The 24288-nt window shown below is 37.4% G+C and overlaps 2 protein-coding genes across 3 annotated transcripts; one reads left to right on the top strand and one right to left on the bottom strand.

The window, feature by feature from the left end:
• Positions 1 to 1838: 1838 nt before the first annotated feature.
• On the bottom strand, positions 1839 to 6863 carry MCM4 (Minichromosome maintenance (MCM2/3/5) family protein). The gene is made up of 18 exons (XM_010270312.3): positions 6705 to 6863; positions 5972 to 6622; positions 5750 to 5878; positions 5574 to 5655; positions 5331 to 5463; positions 5175 to 5246; positions 4966 to 5091; positions 4751 to 4864; positions 4434 to 4646; positions 4230 to 4328; positions 3972 to 4132; positions 3792 to 3888; positions 3522 to 3683; positions 3318 to 3398; positions 3159 to 3237; positions 2840 to 2976; positions 2470 to 2520; positions 1839 to 2376 (listed from the first exon to the last, which is right to left on the bottom strand). The coding sequence occupies exons 1-18, from the start codon at positions 6736 to 6738 to the stop codon at positions 2302 to 2304; spliced, it is 2496 nt and encodes an 831-aa protein (XP_010268614.1). The 5' UTR covers positions 6739 to 6863; the 3' UTR covers positions 1839 to 2301.
• Positions 6864 to 14163: 7300 nt separating this feature from the next.
• On the top strand, positions 14164 to 15284 carry LOC104605512 (uncharacterized). 2 transcript variants are annotated; one of them, XM_010270311.2, is made up of 2 exons: positions 14164 to 14344; positions 14446 to 15284. In XM_010270311.2, the coding sequence occupies exons 1-2, from the start codon at positions 14259 to 14261 to the stop codon at positions 14972 to 14974; spliced, it is 615 nt and encodes a 204-aa protein (XP_010268613.1). In that variant the 5' UTR covers positions 14164 to 14258; the 3' UTR covers positions 14975 to 15284. The 2 variants fall into 2 exon arrangements, with proteins under 2 accessions (XP_010268613.1, XP_010268612.1); XM_010270310.2 differs by having other exon boundaries at positions 14443 to 15284.
• Positions 15285 to 24288: the final 9004 nt, after the last annotated feature.

Below are 24288 nucleotides of genomic sequence, written 5' to 3'. Positions count from 1 at the left end.
TGAGCAAATCCTATGTAGGCTATGCTTTCATGGAGGTCTCGTGTGAGAGAATTGAATATCCACGAGATCACCATTGAATTGCATTTCTGCCAAGCCAATTCTTCAACTGCTCCCTTTTCTAGTTTCTCGATTGTGACAAATCCAAGCTTATTCTTTGCACATAAAGCAACTTGCATAGCTTACTTCCATGTGGGATAGTTGTCTCCATTCAGAGGACAAGAAACCAAGATTGATCCCAGATTATCAGACGGATGAAGACAATACGGTGAGGTAGGATCACTCATGACATTGGTAATGGAAGAACCACTGTTGTTGGCTCCGATTGTCACCATTGAGGGGCTCTAATACCATATAAAACCAGAGTGGGCAAGAAAGAAAAAACATTTATTAATGCATTGGAATGCCTTATTTATAGTTACAAAGTATAGAAAATCAGAAATGCTAGCTATAAATTGCATCTCAATAACCGACCCAAGTAAATAAACACACGTGTAAATCATTCTTGAACATGTCGGAGCCACCAACTAACTGCATAATAACTAAGACGCAGCGGTGGATTAGACTGATACCATATTAAAGCCCCATTCGTTTTTCGGTAAGTTACTTAGGTAAATGCATTTACTTGGGTAAATTTTTCCTAGGAAACAATTACCCAGGTAAGTTCATTTACCCATGTTCTTTTATTTCCTAGGAAAATAAGGTAGTGACCATTTTAGTCATAAAAACCCATTATTAAAATGGGCATTTTTGTCCCATTCAAGTGTTAGCAACTTTCCCCCTAGGTGGGAAAGTTATTTACCCACCTAGGAGAGTAAGTGATACCCAAAAAAATAAATTTTCCCTAGTCCCCACATAAATCTGAAAAACGAACATAGGATTCTTGGTCAATGGGAACCTAAATCTCATTGACCAACTTTCCCCCTTCCAAAATCCAAAAACAGGAACACCCCCTAAATTTTATTGATAATAATAGAGATCAACATTTCAAGAATCAACTGGTTTCTAACAGCCTATCAAGATCAATTGTCAAGATTTCAAGATTCCGGGCAGATGACAGCGGGAAACAACTGGTTTCTTGCACGTGGCCTTAATGGCTTAATACTTAAAATGTATCATGAGGGCACTAAGTGGCTCTTAGCTAAGCTCAGCTGGTAAGGTGCTTGTAGCGGAGACTTGGGATCTACTCCCGCCTTCACCTGGGTTAATTGGGCTGTGGACCTGTGGTACGAGGGAGGGACGCATCAAGTAAAACAAGAACTAAAAATGTATCATGATGTGAAGATGTAATTCGTCATGATGTGAAGCCCCTATTTCCTTAGTCCTTACCCATGAAAGAATGAAAAATACATTGTTTTAAGATGAACAAGGAGTAGTTAGGAGGCTCTTTATCTATCATTTATATCCAATAGAGCAAGCACTAAATGTAGTGGGGAGAGATGCTGGTGCATGGAGGGTTTTAACTTTTAAGCCACCGGCCATATCATTTGTTTGAAATCATCCTTTTGGCATTTGTTAGAATTCGAGGAACACAAACAGAATCATTCCATTTGAAGTTTGAACGTCAGGTCAGAAAACTGCCTATCATAAATGTAAAGCCTGCACTTAAATTAAATTGTCATAAAACATTGGGTGGTATTTAGATTAAATTGTCTTCTAGTCAGCAGCTTGGCATTTTCTTTCCTCTGCTGCATCGACCCCTTTGGCCTGTGCATGATTTTTTGCCAATATGCACGATTTTGTTTTTCAAAACCAGTGTAACTTGACAAGATTCGTACCATTCAATAAATTCCTGATCATTTTATCATGTCGTTTTGTGATGAGCCATATAAAGCAAAAAATAGTAATAACAATAATTGGTAACATTTCATTGCTTAGGTAACACGTATAACTTAACAAGATCCTTACTACTAAATTAAGTCCTCTTCACACATTTGGAGAAATCGCCATGAACCAACACCTCGTGAATGGAAATGGAACTATCTTCTGGTGATACAAGTACAGTGAACAGGGAAAATCTTCTTGGTTCACATGCTATCCAAGAAGTGTCTGCCCATTGCAAATACAATGACCCTGTCAACCACAAAGCTTCTTATAGGATACGCCATGATTATTAGTTTAGTGACTTCATTTCTTTAAAGCTTTAGCTGGGTAAATATACACAACATCTTTGATAAAGCCATAACCATGCAGAATGATTGATGCTAGTTCCACTGGAACCATAACAAATCAGGTGTAGCTGAAATTAGCAAGCTTCTGCATTTTCTGAAATAATGTTAACCTGCTGGCTCCAATGCTCTTTCATCATATCCTCTTTATACTGTCACCGTGAACAACGACAAATCCCTCACCAGCAAGTGTTGCAAGTGCATTTCGTAACTGAACCAACATAAAATGGGATTAAGAAAATGAGACTTACCATTGTTATTCCTCTAATGAAGCAAGTGTGTATTGAGAGAGAGAGAGACTTACATCATTCATGTGAACTTCACCTGAGCTTTGCTTTTTTAGCTCTTCAAGCAACTGCATAGGAGTTAGACATGCATGTCAACCATTGTAGGTGTATGGCTATATGCATGTACTTACGATTAAACATGCAGATTAACATATCATAGATGCACTACATGTAGATTTAACCATTGTAGTGTATCTATGATATGCTAATCTACATGTTAAATCTTAAGGTTCAGTTTGGGAGAAGTAGAAATACAAGTATGTAGAGTGAAAATACAAGGTTTAGAAATACAATATACAAGGTTTTGCACTGTACATACTTGTATTTGTACCCTTCCCAAACAGAGCCTAAGTTTTCATTGGTTCCAAATCATTAAAAATTGCAAACCTCCAATAAACGAGTAGAGGATCCTCCAAGTTGCATCTTTTCCATGATTATGTTACGAGTAGCTAACAACAGATTCTCTCGTCTCATCCTTTCACTTGCAGAAACCCCAGTAGTGATGAGATCCATGTCAATGGTCCCTGGTTTGAGAGGAAAAGGAGAATATAAATATCAGTATTGTGCATGCCAAGCAGCAGAAAATAAATAAAACGCTAAGGTAGGGAAACCTATACAAGGTTTGTTAAGGTTTCCCTTCCTTTCCCTGCTTTTTCTTTCAAACCAAACACAGCCTAAAGGTAAACATTCAAAGATGGACATTTACCAGTGGAGTGATCTGTTGCTGACTGTTGGAGAGCAACTTCCAGGAGCCTAAAAGCCTCTTCCACATCACGTTTTTCAACCTGCATGTGGAAATGGCGATCTCAAATTGTACTATAAAGAATCTTTTACTGTATTCATACAGAAAGCAAGATTCACCTACCCATTGTGAAAAACGAATCCTAGCCAAGGCTTCACTAAGTCGAATCAAACTCTCAATTTGCCTAGCTGTTGCAGTTATGACCTGTTGATTAAATCAAATCAAGGCATCAGAAAATGTAAACTATCATCATTAATTTCCTCCGATCAACAAAAACAAATATGAAAGGTCCAATGGAAACAAGGGACATCTATGAATCTTGATTACCTTTTTGCTGCTTCCTGGGAAGTTTCCTCTTCTCCTCATCTCAACATACCCACGTGTCAATTCTTCTGCAGCTTCATCTGATAACTCTGGACGAATATGTCTTCTGGCATAGCTCACATATGCAGTTAAAGTTGAAATATCTAGGACATCCTGCTCTAAGCTCTGCAAGTAGAGAAAAATACACAACACTTAAAAAAAATCAATAGATCTCCAAAGAATAACATTCAAAGTCGGCACTTGGTCAGTATGCAAAAGCAATATTCATCAAACCTCAGGATTCTCAAAATGCAATGCAACAATATGCTTGGCAAGGCGCCTGTCAGTCTGTTCATCGGCCTTGTCAAGGATCAAGTAAATCAGATCAAACCTGAAATGGGTAAACTTGATCAGATGGTGGTGATAGTGAAAGAAGTGGCTGTATTTTGGTAAGTGCATAGTGCATCTTCTCACCTTGACAACAATGTAGGAGGAAGGTGTATATTGTCAATCACAGACAAGCGGGGATTATAGCGTGAACCACTTGGATTTGCACAAGCCAATACCGAAGTCCTGGCATTAAGGGAAGCAATAATCCCTGCCTTTGCTATTGAAACAGTTTGTTGCTCCATCACCTAGGAAATGATAAAATAAGTAAACGATCAAAAGATGGTCTCAGGTAAAACAAAAGACTGAGATTTTCAGAAAGCAGACAAAGAAAAGACAAGGAACCTCATGTAACATGCTCCTTGCATTATCAGACATTTTATCAAATTCATCAATGCAGCAAATGCCTCTATCACTCAGTACCAAGGCCCCACTCTCCAAAACCTGAAGGTTACCAAATAAACACAAAAAATGCCCACTGCAAGTCAGTCTCCTCTATCAAAAGAGTTAAACAAAAAGAGAATTGTAATACAACTTGAGAAACCATACAGTTTCACCAGTTTCTGGATCCTTGGTGACATAAGCAGTCAAACCCACTGCAGAACTTCCTCTTCCACTGGTGTAGATTCCACGAGGTGAGAGCTTGTGTATATACTGGAGCAGTTGGGATTTACTGGTTCCAGGATCACCAACAAGCAAGATGTTGATGTCACCTCGAAAGCTGGCACCAGATAGCAGCTTCAACGCATTGCCACCAAATAGCTAATTTGAAGCCAATAACAGTTATCATGTCAGTAACACCTTTCAATGATGTGGAATCAAATATCCTATAAATAACTGAATCATGAAAGTAATATTAAAACAACCTGACAAAGGAGACCTTTCTTTACATCATCCAGTTCCCAAATGTTTGGTGCCAAGGACCTAGTTAGTCTTTCATAAATATCAGGCTGCTTTGCCAGTTCTTTCAATTGTTCAACCTGGAACTCCAGACAAGAATATCAATCACACATAGTTGCAAGCATTACCACCAACACTAGAACCCTTGCCACATTTCTATCTATCTGTACAGTCAACCCACCTTGTCTTGATAATCAAGAGGAGCGTCTTCATCCTTGTCACCAGAGCCATTCTCGAGTTCCATAGGATCCTCAGCCTGCATTCTCGATTTGTCGGTCTTCTTTAGATGAAGACAATCAATGTAGGTCTGCCAGCAGGGGACACACATTTAGTTTAAATCACATTACAATCTGTTACAATCCATATCGAATACACAATTAATACACATGCCTTGAACAAAGATTTCACAGTTCTCTGTGTTGGTCCAACTCGAACGCTCATCGCCCTGTAAATCCCAGTAGCCTGCCAGATGATAAATACTTAATAGAGGAACAGAAGACGGTTGGGAAACACGAGTCCAATGACGAAATGGCCTTTCTATCTTACCTCAACTCTGTCACCCGGCTTTCCAGCATCTACGAGTTTATCATGCATCAACAAGCTTACCGTGTGCGGGGTTCCTCCCTCCGGAATTTCATCAGGAGTCTCCTGGAGCCTCACAATCTGCTTATCAGCAAACCTAGTGTTTCACAGAAGAACCCACTCAAACGCAGTTTCAGAAAAACTGTTGAAGGTTATCGGCCCAATTCGAATCAAATACACATAATGAATTTCATAATATACACTCACCTGCATCGATTATGAACAAGTGTCATGGAGTTCTTGGCAAGGCATTCCTGCCTCTCGCACCTCGTAGGTTCGTTAATTCGGCCTAGTGAAACCCATTATTAATAAACATAAATTTGATAATGGGATAAAATCATACATATAGACTAATGAGTAAATAGAAAAGTCAAACGAATTACCCCTGTCTACGACAATGGGATCAGAGTAGTAACCACATATGAGGCAACGGAAAATAGCTTCTCTGATTTCAGGTATTATAGAGCTGCAACGGATGATCATCCCTTTCACAGATACCATCTTTTCAATGTCTGAAGAAAGCAATAACCAAATAGATAATAAATTTCTTGTATATGTCGACCATCAGTCTGAAGAAATGATTCAGAGAAATAAATAAAACTGACCAGATGGGTTGAGGTTCCTCATGGATGTGGATGTTTTGAGATTGAAAATCCGAGCCTGGATGTGCTTCTCGAATAGTGGCTTGATGCGGCTGGCCATGTCCATCAGAACAATGTCAAAGATGGCGAGAACCTCGAGTGGGTAGCGAACCATCTTGTTGTAGAGATCGGAATCATAATCAAAAACATCGTGGGCATCAACATCAAGCGACTCCCCCTCTACTTCAAGAATGTGGTGAATTGCCCGCATGTACTTTCCTTCTGCCTGAGATGGGTGATCACGGAAATGCCTCAGGAACCGAAGGATTGCAGCATTGACATCCTGTACGCTTATGTTCGTTCCCCAGACGAACATGGGCGGAGCCTCGTCGTGTTCGTCACCCTCCCCGCCCTCCGAAGACGGCGGGGCCTCGTCCGTTGATGTGGGTGTAGCAACCGGGGTGGCCCTAGCAGCTCTCCTCCCTCTTCTGCTCTGTGTACTAGATGGGGTGGGAGTCGCATCTGTGGCGGCGAATCGGGAGTGCTGAGGAGGTGGGGTTGCGTATCCTGATGCGGTTGACGAGCGTCTTCGCCTCCTCCTGCTGTTGGCATCTCCGGGAGACGAAAATGTGTTGTCGATAGGACTTGAGTACGAATCATCGGGAGAGGAAGGCCCTGCGAATTCCATCAAACAAAACGAAGTAAGCGATGATCAGATCGACGAAACAAAACTAGGCGAATCAGTGAGTGTTCTTACCGCCGTTGTGGATGGGAGAAGAATCTGAAGCCATTAGAGTTGTCTGAGAAAGCAAGAAGGCAAGAGAGAGAGCGATTGGGAGATGACTCGTTTCCCCCCCCAAAAGGGGTTGAGGGATAGTTTTGGCGGGAAACAGCTCCTTTCTTTCCCGCCAAAATGAGAGCTTCGGTTTGAAGATCTATGCACAAGGACGGTTTTCACCCGTCCTTGAATACGGTGCTTTGTACATCGCGTTCAAGAATTTAAATGATGAATTTGACCCAGCTAAGGAAGATATCAGATCTGCTCCTCACAGAGGGCGCCTCACACCGACGTCACAAACACATCCCAATTCGCTAAGGATGTCTAACAAGCCAACCCGTTAGGTTCGGCATGGATTTGCCTATGCCCTAATCCGACTCTCCAATGCTCCACTTGAATTCAACCGATCAATAACACGTCTTTTTCAAACCCGATCTGCACCTATATGATTTAACCCGATACCAAGCTGTTTTAACCCCACAATCTTTCAATTATATCTTTTTCACGGGGTTCAACTATGAGAGATCACGTCTCCACCCCACCAGGAACAGCCCCACAGCTCATCTCCGCCGTGTATTGAGAACATCTCCCGATGATGACATCATCGGGACTAGTACTGTCATCGGAAAATGTTCCCAATACATGGTGGGGATGTATTGTGGGGCATTATGGGGCAGATGTAAACTCCAACTATGATGACAAAGAGACATGATATACTGAAAAAGCTTATAATCAATCAAATGTTGTCATTACTTTAGTAGTAAGTAATCATGTGGGTTTCTATTAAAAAAAAGGGAGAATGACTTTTCAGCCCACTACAGAATTCTTAGCCCCACCTACAGGTGGGATGAATCTCGATTATGGATCAATACCAAATTTACGGGTAGGATGCGATTTATAGAGGGGCTACTAATAGCCTATGGGGGCTGTAATTTCATATTTTTGTGTGGAGTGCAGTGTACTTCATCAATAAAAAAAAAGCTTTCAACTTTTTAATAGATTATAATAATGAAAGATTAATAAAGTTCTTTACATCTTGCACCCCCTAAGGGTAATGGTCCATATGTAAAAAGTCTTGAGCACAAGTCTTGGCCCTTTGAGCCACCATATAGGATGAGACATTGAAAGTTCTATTTACAAAGCAAAGAGTAGTGGAGCGAAAATCCTTTAAAAAACCCTAAACCTTCAAAAGAAGGCAATAACAAGACCAAGGGAGAAAAGCCTTCTTTTCTAGCACTTTGAGTGCCAATAGAGAGTCCGAGCAGATCAACAAATGGCCTTTTGAAGGCCTTTCTGCCAATACGACTCCTTGCAGAATGGCATTCAGCTCCACTTCTTCAATTGTACTCAGGCTCTTTGATGTACCCCCTATAACACCAAGGCAAAACAAGTTGTTACAAAGACAAATAGCTCCAAAAGATCCCTTGTTGGTAGAAACACAACCTCCATTTGCAAACAAAATGATGTTCGTATTTGATTTGGCCTCGAGTTCAAATTTCTGTTGGATATGGTGATTCCTTGTCTCCAAGTTATTAGATAGGGCTTCAGAATTAGAAGACTGGGAGGCTTGAAACGTATTGTTAACTTTTGCTAAAATAACTTGGACAGGAATTTAATTACCCCTAAAGTATTTTTCATTTCGAGCAAATCAACACAACTGTGTACCAATTAACCCTAAAGGGACACTCTACAAATAAATGTCTGATTGATTTTGTGTTCCCATTACAGAGGCCACATTCCTGATCTTGAGGGTTTGAAAAGAATCAGAGGTTACAGGGAGTTGGGCTTTGTTGGGTTTGGACAATAAGACCTCTCTTCAACTTGAATTTTCCATCTGCTACAAAGACCTCTTTAACTTTTACTTCGCCACAAATATTCTTGACCTTAAGTTAGATGAAAGAATATGTTTATTTACCAAAATACCCACTTGAATCCCTATTTTCTTTTCATCACCCTTTTCTCTTAAGCCTTAATTGACAAAAAACACCTCAATTTTCTCTAAAGGAAACCAGCTAAAATAACAAGAATAATTTTCACAAGCATAGTCTATCATTTCATTTAAATATTGAATCCAACCAAAAATCTGCAAGGATCTATTGGAGCAACCAAAAAGACTTCAATATTATATTTAGAAAATTAATCGAATCATAAATCATTCAAATAAATAAAAAAAAAGATAGCTTAGAGATTTTAAAAATTGTAAACAGTCCATTGAGAATATTTTTTTGAAGTTAATTGATGGAACTCTTAACAAAAAAAGGTATTTGTTACAAAGTGAAATTTAGAGGGGTCTTTATCACTGACCCCATATTATAAGGGGGTCTTTATAATTTACCCTATTTTTAATAACCTAAGGCCATGCTCACTTTTTGATAAATTACTTAAGAAACATTTATTTGGATAAGTATATTTACCCATATTCTTTTATTTTTTAGGTAAATAAAAAAATAACCATTATAGTCATAAAAATTTCATTATCAAAAGTAACATTTTTGTCCCTCCTCTCAAAATCCCAAAAACAAATGCCCCCTAAATATAATTAATTTTGGTTGAAATTTGTTTTGGAGTTCCAACATATAGAGGTAAAGATTTCGTTTAATAGGTGAAAGTGGTCTTTAGATGACTCGACGAAATTATAAATGATAAGGTTGAATAAAGTTTACTTTCTGGTGGAAATAAGGTTTATATATTTGTCAGATTATCCAATGACATGAGGTTTTGTTTATCAAATTCATCCAACAAAAAACACAAGCAGCGTTGGATGAATGTGATCAATCTTGTCTACTTTTGTTGGATGAATCAATGAAACTAGGACTTGACTTGAAGAGACGTCATCTGCTTTTCTTTCTGTTTAAAAAATTGGTTTTTATTTACCGCAAAACATTCCCATCGCCATTTCTTTCATCTTCTTTGTTGTGTCCTTGGTCTCTTCCCTGCACCTTGAAGTCTTGCACCGTCTACTTCACCCTTTCAACCATGCAACTTATAGCCTGTAGTGTAGTTTCCGTCACCCGTGTTTGTTCCTTACGCTGTGTTTGGTTGTGAATTATGATGCAAACGCAAATATCTATTTTGTATAAATACTTCCTTTTTAGTTCAAGAATGCAAAGTATAACCCATTTTTTGTATTCTTCTTTTTTGTTTGAAATCAATGCAAAACGTGTGCCCCATCATTAAATGCCATGGTTTTTAAAAACGAACTAGTCAAGGGATCGGTTTCCGGTTAAGCAGTTCAACTGTCTGGGTTGAATGGTTCGACTCGTGATGTCATAAATAAATAAAAAATAAAAAATATTTATAAATAATAAAAATAGCATAAAATTAAATAAAAAACAGAAAAAATACAAAAAATACAGAAAATAAAACTATCTAAATTAAAAATAATACAGTACAAAATACAAAAAAAAATATATATAAAAATAAAATACAAAAAAAATCTAAAAAATACAGAAAAATAAAATAGAAAATTGTAAAAAATACAGAAAAAAAAAGCTCTAGAATGTTAAATCCTAAAATGCAAAAATCCTTGACCTAAAATCAAGTTTCACAGGGATAGATTCCCCTGGCACCAAAATAAAAGGGGAGAAATAGGAGCATCCACTCTAGAATGTTAGATTGCTATGCAACCAAGATTGATCTATAAAAGACTTCAATATACATTAATTTTACCTAATTGATCAAAAAAATTACATTAATTTGTACCTAAGCACCATGCCAAATGCTGCTCCCTAAGCTTCAACCAAGCAAAAACTTCAAAACTCTATTTTTTCTTCAATTTTTGAGAATTTCTTTAGAACTGCTCCTAGGTGTCAAAAACACTCACAATTAATCTCCAAATTTTTAGAACTGCCTGCCGCTGCAAACTCGTCATCGCCGGTTGCCGTTAATCACGGTCGATCAGTGTGTGTCGCTGTCAAACGCTGGAGGTGCTGGTCATCGCTGCGAATTCGCCTGCCACAAAGCCTGAAAGTGTTGCAAATTGCAAAAAACGCTGGCAGCTGTTGCAAATTCGTCATTAATCATGGTCGGTCGATGTGTGTTGTCGTCGAACGCCAGAGGTGCTAGCCACCGCAGGTGGTCGATTGAGTGTGAGGGCTAAGAGGAGGGAAGAACGAAGGGTTAGAGTGAAAATGGGGTTCTAACCCTACATTCGATTAATTGATTTGGGATGGGGATATTAAAGTAATTTTATTTTTTGTTTTTTTATTTTATTTAAAATAGTGAAAATAAAAAAGAGAACCCATGAACCACTACCCAGGTCGAACGGTTTAGTAGTCTGATCGCCCGGGTCAACAGTTTTCTAACTTTTTCAACGTCTTTTAGAGATTATGGTTTTTAGTATAACCGGACCTGGGGGCCTAACCGGTTATTGTTTTTTCCGGTCCAACCGTCTGGTCCGATCCGGTTTTGAAAACCATGTTAAATGCCTTAAGTTTTTTGTCAAGCATACAAATTATCAGAAAAGAACAAGTTTGTATCTAAAAAATGGGTACAATAATGTGTTCTCTCACAGTATAGAGATGTAAAAAAAAAACATTTTTGACACCTTAACCATTACATTTTTGTATGGCAATCAAATGCTCACAAACGAGAACCAAGGTACATAAATACCCCAATTTAGCATTTTGTATTGCAAATAAATACAGCCATAGCTTAATTTGAAAAGGGTACAAATACAAATATGTATAGTGCATATACATACACAATAATACAAAATACACAGATTTGCACCATAGATATTTATATTTGTACTCCTTTCCAAACTAAGCCTTAGTTTTATGGACTATAGATATAGCCATGCCATAGTTATGTTTGTGATGTCCTGTCCCATATCCATTGCGTTCCTTCCTTAGCCTTGTCATGTCCTTGAGTGCTTCATGTCATTTGCATACTTGTTCACTTTGTCCGAGCTGTTATACATATATATTTCCCTCTTTCATGGATTTGGTCATCCTGCCGACCATGATAGAATTGAAGAGTAGGAAAAGAAAAGGAAGGCCAATGTCCTCTTCTTGTACAAGGGCCTAACAACCAATAGTACTATTTTATTCGATTGGGTCGACCTCCCACTGTACGAGCAGTGGTCGTTTTACACCACTGTGAAGCTTGGTTTGGGGCCGACATTCATCTTCTAAGAGGAATTCAACTCTTTAACAAGGACGACACCTCCTCGAGGTAAGGCATCATTGGAAAAAGGTATGCACATTATACCCTCTTCTTACCTCCACCTTGCTTTCTTGCTTTTATCATCAATCAAACCTCCTTTGCTAGGTAAGATGACCCCTTGCGATATCTAATACTAATTTAAGCATCGGAGGATTCTCCATGGGAACATACCCCGATAGTCTCTATGTGCAGGTGTCTTTGAAAATAGTTTGGCTCATACAATCACCTCAGCTCATCTGATTCCCATCTCTGGTTTTGGACTGCAATAAATAAAAAAAACATTTGGTAAAGAGTGCAAATCATAATTATGAATAAATGGATAAAAAATTAAACGAGGTACAAAATCTAAGTATATACCTAAAGGCTAAAGCAAAAGAGGCACTTGAGGGGTGCTTGTGTGGTCGACACATGTCTTCTATAAATGTGGCATGTGTTCCTTCTATTCCTCTCTCTCTTCCCATTCTCCACCCTCATCTAGACATTATGTTTTGAACACGTGTAGTACACCACCACACCCATCCATTCCCTTTCTTTCCTTTTCGAGAAACCCTACATTTCCCTTATTTGAAAATCTGACGGGCTTTGTTCCCAATACATGGTGGTAGGGTCTTGAGTTTGTGAGGAGACAACCTTACAGAGAGATAGAGAGGCCTACTCCAAGTGGGTCCAATTCATCTAAGGGCAAATTTCTTAAACTACCCTACTATTTATATCTAATTACTAACAATATTTATAATGGTCAAAAAATAAAATAAAATAAATAAAAAATGGTCAAAATCGTTTGAACAATTCAATATCTAATTATTAACAATATTTATAATAACTATTATATATTTATATAATTAGATAATTATATATATCTAATTATCTAACAATATTTATATAAATTTTAAAATCGATCGGATACCAAACCGGCCAGGGGTCCGGTTACTGGGTCGAACGGTCGGCCCATTTTGACAAAAAATAAAAAACAGTAAAAAACGTTCAATCAGTTCGAACGATTTGATACCTAATTATTAACAATATTTATAATAACTATTATATAATTATATGATTAGATAATTATATATATCTAATTATCTTATATATATTTATTAATAGGAAATGGGTTGCTCTCACGTGAGAGAGGATCCAATATATATATTTATTATCTTATATATATATATAAGATTCGGTCTGAACTTAGTGAGGGTTTATCCGGTCTCGAACAAATAAGAAAACATGTAAACTCATTCCCGACCCAGAACCAACCCTATTATCAATTAGATTTATCAGGTCATCTGACCTAATAAGACCCAATATTATAACCAATAGGGCAGGGGTGCAAGTCAAGTATTCGATTTAAAGAATTTATAAAGAACCCAAGCCTTTTCAAATTATAACAATTGTCCAACGAGAGTACGTAGTCCGCCCAACCCTATTTAAAGTCTTATTTTATTTCATTTGTACTATATTTAAACAAAATAAGATAAATTTTGAAATAAAAATAAATCATAATTTGCATTGGAATCATTTGCACTACTATGACTTTGCATCAGTAAAATAAATTAGCTTTGCAATCAAACACAGCGTAGGGCTCGGTTTGGAAAGAACACCAATGCAAATATATAGAGTGCAAAACCTTGCATTTTCTATTATCTTGTATGCATATATACTGTACATATTTGTATTTTTTTAAATTGAGCTTAGACTCAGTTTGAAATGATAAGTACAAATGCAAAGATGTACACAGTGTAAATACATACAAAATATAAGGTTTTGCACTCTGCACTCCTTCCAAACTGAGCCTAAAGAACAAAGGTCCATTAATTTTTGAAATGAGAGTCAAAAAAGAAAAAACCATAGGCGGCGGGTCCATGTAAACGATGTACCCAAGGGGTCATAGGATGGTGATCATCAGTAGTAACTCCAATTCTACATTAAGACAGTGGGACTCACATACACCGTGCTACATGGGGCTCTCACTACATCACACTACACTAGTCGTCCATGTCTACTTCATGTATGAGTGCGGCCAAAGTTTTCTCATCCATGTGATGCCCGCCAAGTACTTGTTAGAAAATGACAATACAAATAGTAAGTAATAGAACAAAAACTAGTTAATGAGCATTTGCCGAGTCAAGTTCTTACAATTGTGTGGTAGCAAATAATCCAAGGTCAAAGTCAACTGAATTTTCCTTGTAATAAATCAGTACTTCACTACTCCTTAATTGTGGTAAAGAGCAGATAGTCATATATTCTCTATATATAGAGAGTAGGCTGGCTAGCCTTGCCAGCTCTCACGTGGTTTATAAGAATCCCCACCCATTGGTGTCTTCTTTAATTTGCTCATATTTCTCAGAGATTTCCTTGTACGAGAAATTGAAGATGGTTCAAGTTGGTCACTTCCTTGTTGCATTTTCCATAGTTTTCATCTCTTTGGCTTCCCTCTCATCAACAGAAGCGATAGATAAGTACGTATACATAGTACTGATCCCCTCATCACAAACATTGCATGTAGTAGTACTGATTCTCACAGAAATAATGTGTGTTTGTGTCTGTTTGCATGCAGCAGCAAGCAGCGAGGGCGGGCTTTGGGTTCTCTTGGGGGTATTGTGAACTTGTTACGGACATATTCTAATAGCAAACTGGCGAATTTTGTGAGAAACCATTATAAGAAATACAAGGATGTGATCGACCCCAACAAAGTAAGAGAAGTTACCGAGTTATATATGGAATATGTAGAATCTTTGCGTGCAGAACTCGATATGAAGTTTGATAATAGTTGCAATACCGAATACTGCAAAGTAAGACAGCTTGGCAAGGCTCAGTTCATTGTTCGTAGCCCTGGTGATCAGAAGTGCGAAACTACACCAAGCTATTGTGGAATTGGGCAACTACTGCAAGAGGGGAATCAGTTCCTCCAGAAATTCGTCAACGAAACAACCCCCGTATGTCCACAGGGTTTTTGCAGGGATAATGTTACACGCATAGCTCCTCCTCCGTCTTCTGCGTCTTATAACAAACCCCTTCCTTCTGTTGGTCTTCTTATTCCTATACTACCTTCCGTTCTGCTACTACTCTCCTTCTTCTTCTCCTACTAATACATACTAGCTATTCCTATTTGTGTACGTACAACGTCCTAGGATCTTTATTTAATCTAGCTATCTTCTGTTTGGTGTGGTGTGACTGTGTGAGGGCCTTATATATGCATGAAGGGGTTGTCTCTGCCTGATTTTCAATTATTGAAGCCTCTAGATATCTTCTGCCATCCATCTCCTACTACTCTAGCTACTTATATACATCTTCGTCTCCTGTGTCTGCTGTGGTGTAAGAGTTTGATATATATCAAAGAATCCTATTGTAAAATAAAATGAGTTCAATAAGCAAAATTGATGAGATAGAAAATGTGTTGGTTAATTCTTTGCCGTGCTGCTTTGTATCTTCTCCAGGCCTATTTTCTCTTCTCGTTTAATTATCGAAAAAAAAAAAAAACAGATGATGTAATCTAAATCCAAAACACTTTTGAGCCCCAAATCACGAAAGCTAAATATATAAATTGGATCAAATATGCCGGTATATGCTTAAGATTTATTATATATATATATGTATGGAGTAGTAAAGTGGTCTAATTTTGATTTACAAAATTGTCATAGGATCAAGCTTCATATAAGTAATTTTTAATTTATCAACTGAGGAGTGGCTCAGTTGGTGGGTGAAAATCAAGAGAGAGAAAGCAACCAATAAGAAACAACGAAAGAACATAGAAGAAAACAGAGCAAGAACACCGAAAAAGAAGACACATAAACTGAACAAACTACGACAACGAGGGATCAATGAGGAGCACCCCCTGGATATCAGCAGACCACGAAGGCCTTATCCAAACTGGCCGGCTCCGGTTCCACCAATCAAGAGCCTGCAAAACTCTGTCTTACCTCTTGAAGCAAGCAAGTAAGAGAGAATTCGCATCGGTGCCCCACAGCGCATCCCAAGTCCCAACTATAAATTGGGACCATCTCCCATAACAATCTCAACTCGGGAGAAGAACTATTGAAAGGCTGAAAATATCATCAAGGAGAGGCCAAACAGCTGTTAACAATTATAAAATCAAAACCACTTGCTCCCGAACCAGAGAAACTGTCATCTGTTTGAGTTATAAACACATACTAAGAGGGGAGCTGCAATTTCGGATTTCTGAGGTGGATCGTAGTTCATTTATTCCTTTTTTTTTATATTTAATAACTTTCCCTTAATCCCCTTTTTCCCAAAAATGTTGGTTGCGGGATTCAATTCTGCATTAACGCTGGAATTAATACACCAAGGGGCCAACCCTCGGTTGGTAGGCTTGGCCTGTCTTAATGCTAAATGAAATGGGTACACTAAGGAAATTCGGGGGTGGGCTGTTAGAGTCCTATTCCGATCATATTCAGCAACATTCAAATCCGATCTAAACTCCAATTAGATTTGTAAATTTTGGGTCAGATTTGAAGACCACCTTTGTTTTATGAAGCCAAAAGGATGAAAGAAATAAAAAAGTAGGAAGCACATTGTCCCCGCTTTATGGGTAAGAGAAAAGTTGTGTAATTTTGCATCGGTTTTATTTGAACGTAAAATTTGTAATGTCAATGAACTGGATACGAATTTATATTCCATTCAGATTTGTATTTCAAACATATTTCGGCCATCTACAATTGGTACGCAGTTTTTCTTTCTTTTGTTTTTGTTTCATGATTTGGTTAATCTGGGCTAGTCTTTGAGACTTTGACAGTTTGACTCAATTGAATTAGGATCTATCATATTGCTTCATCATCCATGAGGCCCATGTTGATTCAAATGGTTCGATATTAAAATGGATCATCCGGTCCATCCCGGAATTTGAAAACTGGATCTGTTTTGAACACCCATACTTGGCCTGACTTAATATACTGGAACCGGATCCAGGTACCACCTAGCTGGCTTCCTGCCGGATATAAAGAAGCGAAGGAAAATGAGCCAAACTGGCGGGGAGTAGCCGAGTAGGGACAGGGATGGGAATCCCTATCCCATTTGGCGGGATAGGGATAGAGGTGTAAAGTGTGCTGTGCCGGGCCACAGGGCGGGCCTTGGACCTGGGCCGAATCGGATTCTACTTATTTTTTTATTTTATTTTTTGATTTTTTTGAAAATTTTGATTTTTTTTTCTAAATAAAATTGTAAAACTAAAATTAGGGCTGTTCACGGGTCGGGTTGGGTCGGTTTATTGCAGTTTTTCCAACCGACCCAACCTGGTCAGGTTACCTGACATAGAAACCGAAACCGATCCAGTGTTAAGCAAAACCGACCTAGTCGGGTTGGGTCGGTTTCGGTTCTAAGTTCATCCTTGTGATAAAATCTTGCTAATTTTAAAAACAGTCATAAATTGAACATCATTTCAGCCATCTCCTATGATAAAATTTAAATGAAAAATTAATCACAAAAGTTGTTCATTAATCACTATTCACTAATCCAAAGTTTCTTGCAACCATTCAAAAACTAGGTGGCTTAATGGGCTTTGGAACTTCAGGTTTGAACTAGGAACTAAGTCGGTTTGGTTTGAGTCGGTTTCGGTTTTCTTGTGCGAAAACCGAAGCAGACCCGAATCATCAATTTAGGAATTTGTGCAACCCGAAACCGACCCGTGCTGATGAAAACCCGACCGACTCGGGTTGGGTCGGTCCGAGTTGGTCGGTTTGGTCGGGTTGGGCCTTCTTATGAACAACCCTAACTAAAATATTTAACTTTCTTTTGAACTTTGGGAATTGGGAACTACTTAAAAAATTAAGAAATGAGAAATCTAAGTTATTTAACCCATAAATATGAAAAAAAAATACTTAACCAAATTAAAATAAGAATGATGGAATAACAAATTGAAAGAAAAATATGAATTTTATTTCATTTAAATTTGAATGGTACAAATTACAAATACAATGATCAATGAAATATGAAAATGGATAAATTAATAAAATATAAAAAATACAATATAGTTACAAATTGAAAATACAAAATTACATTGTTAAAAAATTAAAAAAAATCAAATAAATTAAATAAAATTAAAAAACTTACAATAATTTGAAAAAATAACAAATTCTATACAAGTAGTCAAATTCATGAATCATGATTCATGACTTTCATCATCTGCTTTGGGTGAAATATCTGGTGTAGTATCATGTCATCCTTTGTTTTGTAATCTATCTTTGGCATCTAGCCAATCCTTGAAACAGATGCACATATATATGCTTTCATCATTCATGCAGCTTCTTTTGTCATCTAGCACTCTAGTACCTACATTAAAACAAGACTCCGATGAAACTGTAGACACCGAAGGGGTTAGTAGATCACATGCCATGGCGGTGAGAAGTGAATAATTTTTCGAATGTTCACTTCACTAGGCTAAAATATCAAAATTATTTGATCCTTCACCTAAATTATAAAATTTTGCTTGTAAATAAAAATTAAGTTCAGTAAATGAACTTGTTGTAGAAGTAGCAGATTTCTGCCATCTACTTATTAAATACAAAAGTTTTTCTCTTCTACTACTAGGCTCAAGGTCAGAAGTAGATGTTGTACAAGTTGTAGGAATATTTCTTATAACTTCAGATTCATATAAACTATACATTTCAAATAATAAATTATTAATTTATTCTTTTTTATTTCCTATATCAATATTCATATTTTCACAATATGATTCAAGTAAAATATCTAAACCATCTTTCCTAATCCTAGGATCTAATATTGTAGCTAAACAATAAAGGGAATAAATGTTCTCCTAATATTTTTTTTTTTAATTTATTTTCCATTATTTCAACAATACATTGAAATTGTGGATTATTTTTATATTTTGCAAAACAATCACTAATTACCATTAATTGATAAGGTAAATTACAACTAGTTGGATAATAAATTCCCGATAATTCATTTGTTGCATCATAAAAATGTTTTAAAAAATCTCTTATATAGACAGCCATTTCCCCGTCTTCCTCAAATATCATATCATTAGGCATTTTTGAATTATAAAAATCAGTAAGAATTTTTTTATGAAAAATACAGCTTTCTAACATAGCATAGGTAGAATTCCACCTATGCTTTACAACCATAATTTTGACATAAATATTTAAATTCTTATTTTCTTGCCCTTGAACTTTTAATAAACATAATACAATTTCTAATTTTAGAAATATGAGTAGAAATAATATTCAAGACATCTTGAATACATAAATTTAAGATGTGACATGCAGATCTAATATGAAATAATTTACCATTTAAGCATGGTCTTAATTGAGATTTTATAATATTTATTGCAAAATCGTTATTGCTGGCATTATCAAAACTAATAGGAAATAATTTGTTTTCTATTCCATAAGCATGCAAAGTATTTAAAATACTTGTAGCAATAGCTAGGCCAGTATGTGGACATTCAAGCCTAGTAAAACTTAAAATTCTTTTATTCAAAAGCCAATTTTCATCAATGAAATGGCCGGTAACACAAATATAACTTATATTACATTTGGACCGAAGTAATTGCAACTTTAGAATTAATATTTGCTAACAAAGAAATTAAATTTTGTTTATATGAATAAAAAATTTTTAAAGCATCCATTCTAATAGTATTCCTAGAAACTTTTTTATATTATGGGTTTACAGAATTACGCAACCATTTTTCAAGCTTTGGATCTTCAACTAATATAAATGGTTGTTCTGCATGTACAATATATTTAGCTAATTCTTGTCTCATTTTTCTTACGAATGTTTAAAAGTACCAAAACTACTCCCCATTCCAATTTGTGTTTGAGTTGTTTCTCTCCCTTCATCTTCTTCCTTCTCATGTGTGAGCAGATGTCTACTCAAATGACCCGTACCACCCTTGCTACAATAACTAAAGTCCTTCCTACATTTTTGGCAAATTACCTTTTTCCCCTTTCCCTCAATATCCTCTACTTTGAAAATTTTCCAAACAGGGCTACTCAACTTAGAGACCCTCCTTTTTCCCCTAGTATCAGTACCGGGGGTGAAAGTTCCATTTCCATTGACATCAATCGCATATGCGATTGAATATCATCAATGGTGAACATGTTGGGGAATCAATTTTTAGAAGAGTCAGCCATTTTTTTAATTCTAAAAAATAAAAATCTAATTCGACTTATCCAGATTACCGGTTCAAAATCCCAACTTGATTTCAACGGTTGAAGCCTTTCAACGTCCAAGCCTCCCAAATTGAGATACTTGAGCTGGTTGAGCAATCATTCTTTTTGTTGAAAGTTGAAACTTCAATAAAGTTGAGACTTGAGAATGAGAGAATGCAAAATCAAACAATCAACTAATCAAAATTACTCAGATTGCAGAGAATTGAGAAGAGATTAAGAGAATTGTTGAAATTGTGTGATGAGAATGGTGGAGGATAAGGCTATTTATACAAATTGAACATAGTTCAATTGCCCAAAATACCAAAAAACTAGTTCTTATTTAGTTGTTGAGAAGGGTATTTTGGGGGGGGGGGGGGTCCAATGGCTATATTCTAGAAGGGCCGCGCTTGGCCCACTATGGGCCCCACGGGCCGTGCCAGCATGTGGGACACAAGCGGCACGGCACGATAGTCGTGTCATGCCATGCCAGCCCATGGACCTCGAACCCCGGCCCAGCACAACACTAACCTTCGTGCTAGGCCTAGGCACTACCTGTGGGCCTTCGTGTCGTGCCGGGCCGCGGGCGATCGGGCCCGATTTACACCTCTAGATAGGGATAGGGTTTTCATGGGATAGGGATGAGGATTTGCTCCCTGTTATTAAAGGTGTCAATGGACCAGTTTTGGACTAGATAGGGTTCAGTCCAAAATTAATTTGGATAGATTGGATGGACCAATAGGACAAATTGGATTGGACCAATCAAGTTCAAAATATTTATGAAATTGGATTGGACCTGGTCCATCTGTAATAAATTTATATTGGATTGAGTTGGATTAAGCCAATATCTGGTCCATTGATATAAGATAAGAATATAGGTGTCAATGGACTGGATTTGGGTTGAAACCAATCTAAATTAAAACGAATTTGAACAGGTTGGATGGTCCAGACATTGCATTAGACCAGTCCAAAATGGTCCAAAATATTCATTAGATTGGATTTAACCTGGTTCATTTCTAATGGACTCACATTGGAATGGATCGGATTGGACCAAATCTAGTCCAATTGACTCACATTGGAATGTTCTCAGATGATTATTTTATTAATAATATATAAAGATTTTCTAGTTTTTTATGATTTTCATTTAAAAGGATAAATTTGATAGATAATATATACGATAATTTTGATGAAAAACACTAATAATGGTTATATTATATCAAATTATGATTTTAATGTGCTTTGGTTAATAATCTGTTGGGGATTGATATAGGCTGTCTCAATCATCTAGAAACCAATTGATCTTTTAATGGCAAATTTCTGATTTACATAATTAACTAACTCTATCCTTACCGTTTATAAACAATTGACATTGTTGGTAAATGCTAACGAAAAGAAATGAAATGTCATTGCCCTCCACTATTCTTCAAATTTTTAAAATAAACCCAACTAATAAAGAAATCCTCCAGTACACCATCTCACTCTACAACACATGGTGGGCACGGATGAACTAATTCGTGTGATATCAATGCCTTGGGAGATAAAGCAAACGCCCAAAGGTGCTATGGATGACACTCTGGTCATGTTCAAAGAGACAATGGGTGGTGTATGGAGCAAATATGTTGAGCTTGGTTCCTCCAGTGCCTTCTCTGTCATCGATCGAGAGCAAGGATGCATCCAATGATATCATTTTGCTGTTGATTTTGATGGACTTCACTCTGATGAAGTAATCGTCGTGCAGTAGTGGATTGACGATGACAGGGGTGTACTGTAGTATTTCCGATAGGTCGATGCCTGGAACCACCATATAAGGCCCATTGCCAAAGAAAACAACATTATGGAAACCAACTCAGATGCATCAATCGTGACGGCTTTTCCGGATTACTTGAATGTCAATCCGCTATAGTACACCCCTCCACGAAGAGTAGAGCGGACATTAGGGACATCCACAACCAACCAAGGACATCCGACGACAGCGTGGTGGTTGCCAATCGAAGAGTAGATGTGGTGGTCGCCAATCAAAGAGCAGAGCAGACGTCAGGACATGCACAACTAAAGGACATCCGACAATGGCGATGATAGAGCAGAGTAGAGGGAGAAAGAAAGCCTTTAAAAATCAGGCTCCGGCTTCTTTAGGCTGTCCGTGTTTATCCAGATAGGCAATGACATTGGCGACCGGATTCGGGTTCCAATTGAATCAAGGGGTTTCAGTGATTCATCAATCTGCAACAGAGGTAAAGAAATGAAGACATCAGGCTGTCCGTGCTTATCTAGCTAGGCGATGACACTGGTGACCAAATTCGGGTTCCAGCTAAACCAAGGGGTTTCAGTGAATCATCACTCTGCAATAGAGGTAAAGAAACGATGACATTAGGCTGTCCGTGCTTACCTACTTCTCTTGCAACGACGAGTATTATTGCTGCTTCCCTTCTGTAGCGACCATCAAGAATTAGACAAGACTCTTGTTGATTCCTTTGTTGAGCTCTGTCATACCACTCATCTATCTCTTTCATTGGCGCAATAAAGAAAGCCAACAAACGAAAAAGTGAAAAAGAGAGAAGGGTTTTGGATTCATACGTTGAATCCAAAGAGGGGCGCGGCGATCACGGAGGAGAAGCTGGTCAGGATCCGACATAGCTAGAGCGGAGACAGGAAACAATAAGGAATTTTAGGAAACAAAAAAAAAAAAAAAAACCAGTCACTTGACTTTACATGGAGCGGAGCAAGGATACTTTAAGAATACTTTAAGACCAGTTAATGGCAAGGGAGGTTTTAACAATTGTCAAAAGCAGTAAGGATACTTTTAAGACAAGGTTTTTAAAACCGACCCGAGGAACAAACCGGTTAGGGGTCTGGTTCTTGGGTTAGAACGGTCCAATTGTTTGAACTGAACAGTTCGACCATTCGATCTGAACAGTCGGCCCGTTCTGATAAAAAAATAAAAAATGGTCAAAACCATTGAGCGGTTCAAACAGTTCAACTGCCCGGGTCAGCAGTTTGCTGAACAAATTAGTGTTTTTTGGCCAAAATCTGGTTTTGGCGAAAAGCAAAACCGGTTTTCCCAATTTTTTTGATCCGACCGTCCGGTCCAGTCCAGTTTTGAAACCATGTTTTAAGACAATATATAAACAGTAAGATAAATTAGTCAATTAACTAAATCGTAAGGGTAGTTTAAGAAATTTTCCCATCTTTTAATAGTTGGACTTGTTTTGTGGTTTATAATTTTATATCAATCTTTTCTCCACAAAAGACACGTATGCTTAAGCATAATCAGTATTAATTGAGATAATAAAAGGGTATTAACATGTCATACACTAACAAACTAACTGCAATGGCTAATTGTCTTTCCTCTAAATCTTCCCCCTATAATTACTTTGGGGCTGTTTGGTTTGTGGGAATAGAGGTCTGTAATTGGAATAGATCATTTTAATTTCAACTGTTTGGTTGGATAGAATCTGAATCTCATTTCCGTTCTTGGTGGAATGGTATTCTCCCATTTGAGAGAATGGCCATTACCTTCTCCTTTCTTGGGAGTGAAATCTCATTCCATCTAATTTTAATTTTCATTCCTATTCCTGTCTAAACCAAACAGACTATAGGAATAAACCATTACCTTCTCCTTTCATCTCTTTTACATCCTCCCTATGTTTTAAGGAGAAAAAAAGATCTCTCATCTCTCAAGCTAGTCTTCTTCCCTAGCCTCTAGGCATTCCAACTGCTCGAGCAGTTATAAAGAAGATGAAGTCCAAGTTCATTCTGTTAATTCTGATGCTGGTGGTTGTGCCACTGTGTCGGTGACGACTTTGACAGCGATGACAGCCACAATAGCAACTTGATCACCATCACCTGAACCTCAATTCCAAGCTGAAATATTGGCACCATGTTGGAGAGCAACTAGTTGTTAGCAAATCACTTATTTCTACATTATGCTCAATTGGTCTCACAACTCATCTTATAAACAATACTAGCAGGGACCCATGCAATGCACATGATTTGTTAAAGAAAGCTAAACAATAAAACACATAAGAGTATACAATTGTTTTATATTTCTAACTTTTTAAAAAATGATTAATTATTTATATTTTATAATACTTTTAATAACCTTTTACAATACAAAAATAACAATGATCTATTTTAGTTAAGTTTGTTCATCGAACTGATGAAATCAACCAACCTGACCAACTTGACTCGAATTGCTTAGTTTCTAATATTTCCGGTTGAAATTGGGATCAGTTTCGCTGTGGTCATTTGTAAATTGACCAAAATCGAATGACCCAATCAAAGAT

The sequence above is a fragment of the Nelumbo nucifera genome, chromosome 1 (genome assembly GCF_055504915.1).
Source record: "Nelumbo nucifera cultivar China Antique chromosome 1, China Antique-T2T, whole genome shotgun sequence".
Classification (NCBI taxonomy): domain Eukaryota; kingdom Viridiplantae; phylum Streptophyta; class Magnoliopsida; order Proteales; family Nelumbonaceae; genus Nelumbo; species Nelumbo nucifera.
The sequence above is the reverse complement of the archived record's forward strand: the minus strand, read 5'-3'. Positions and strand labels throughout refer to the sequence as shown.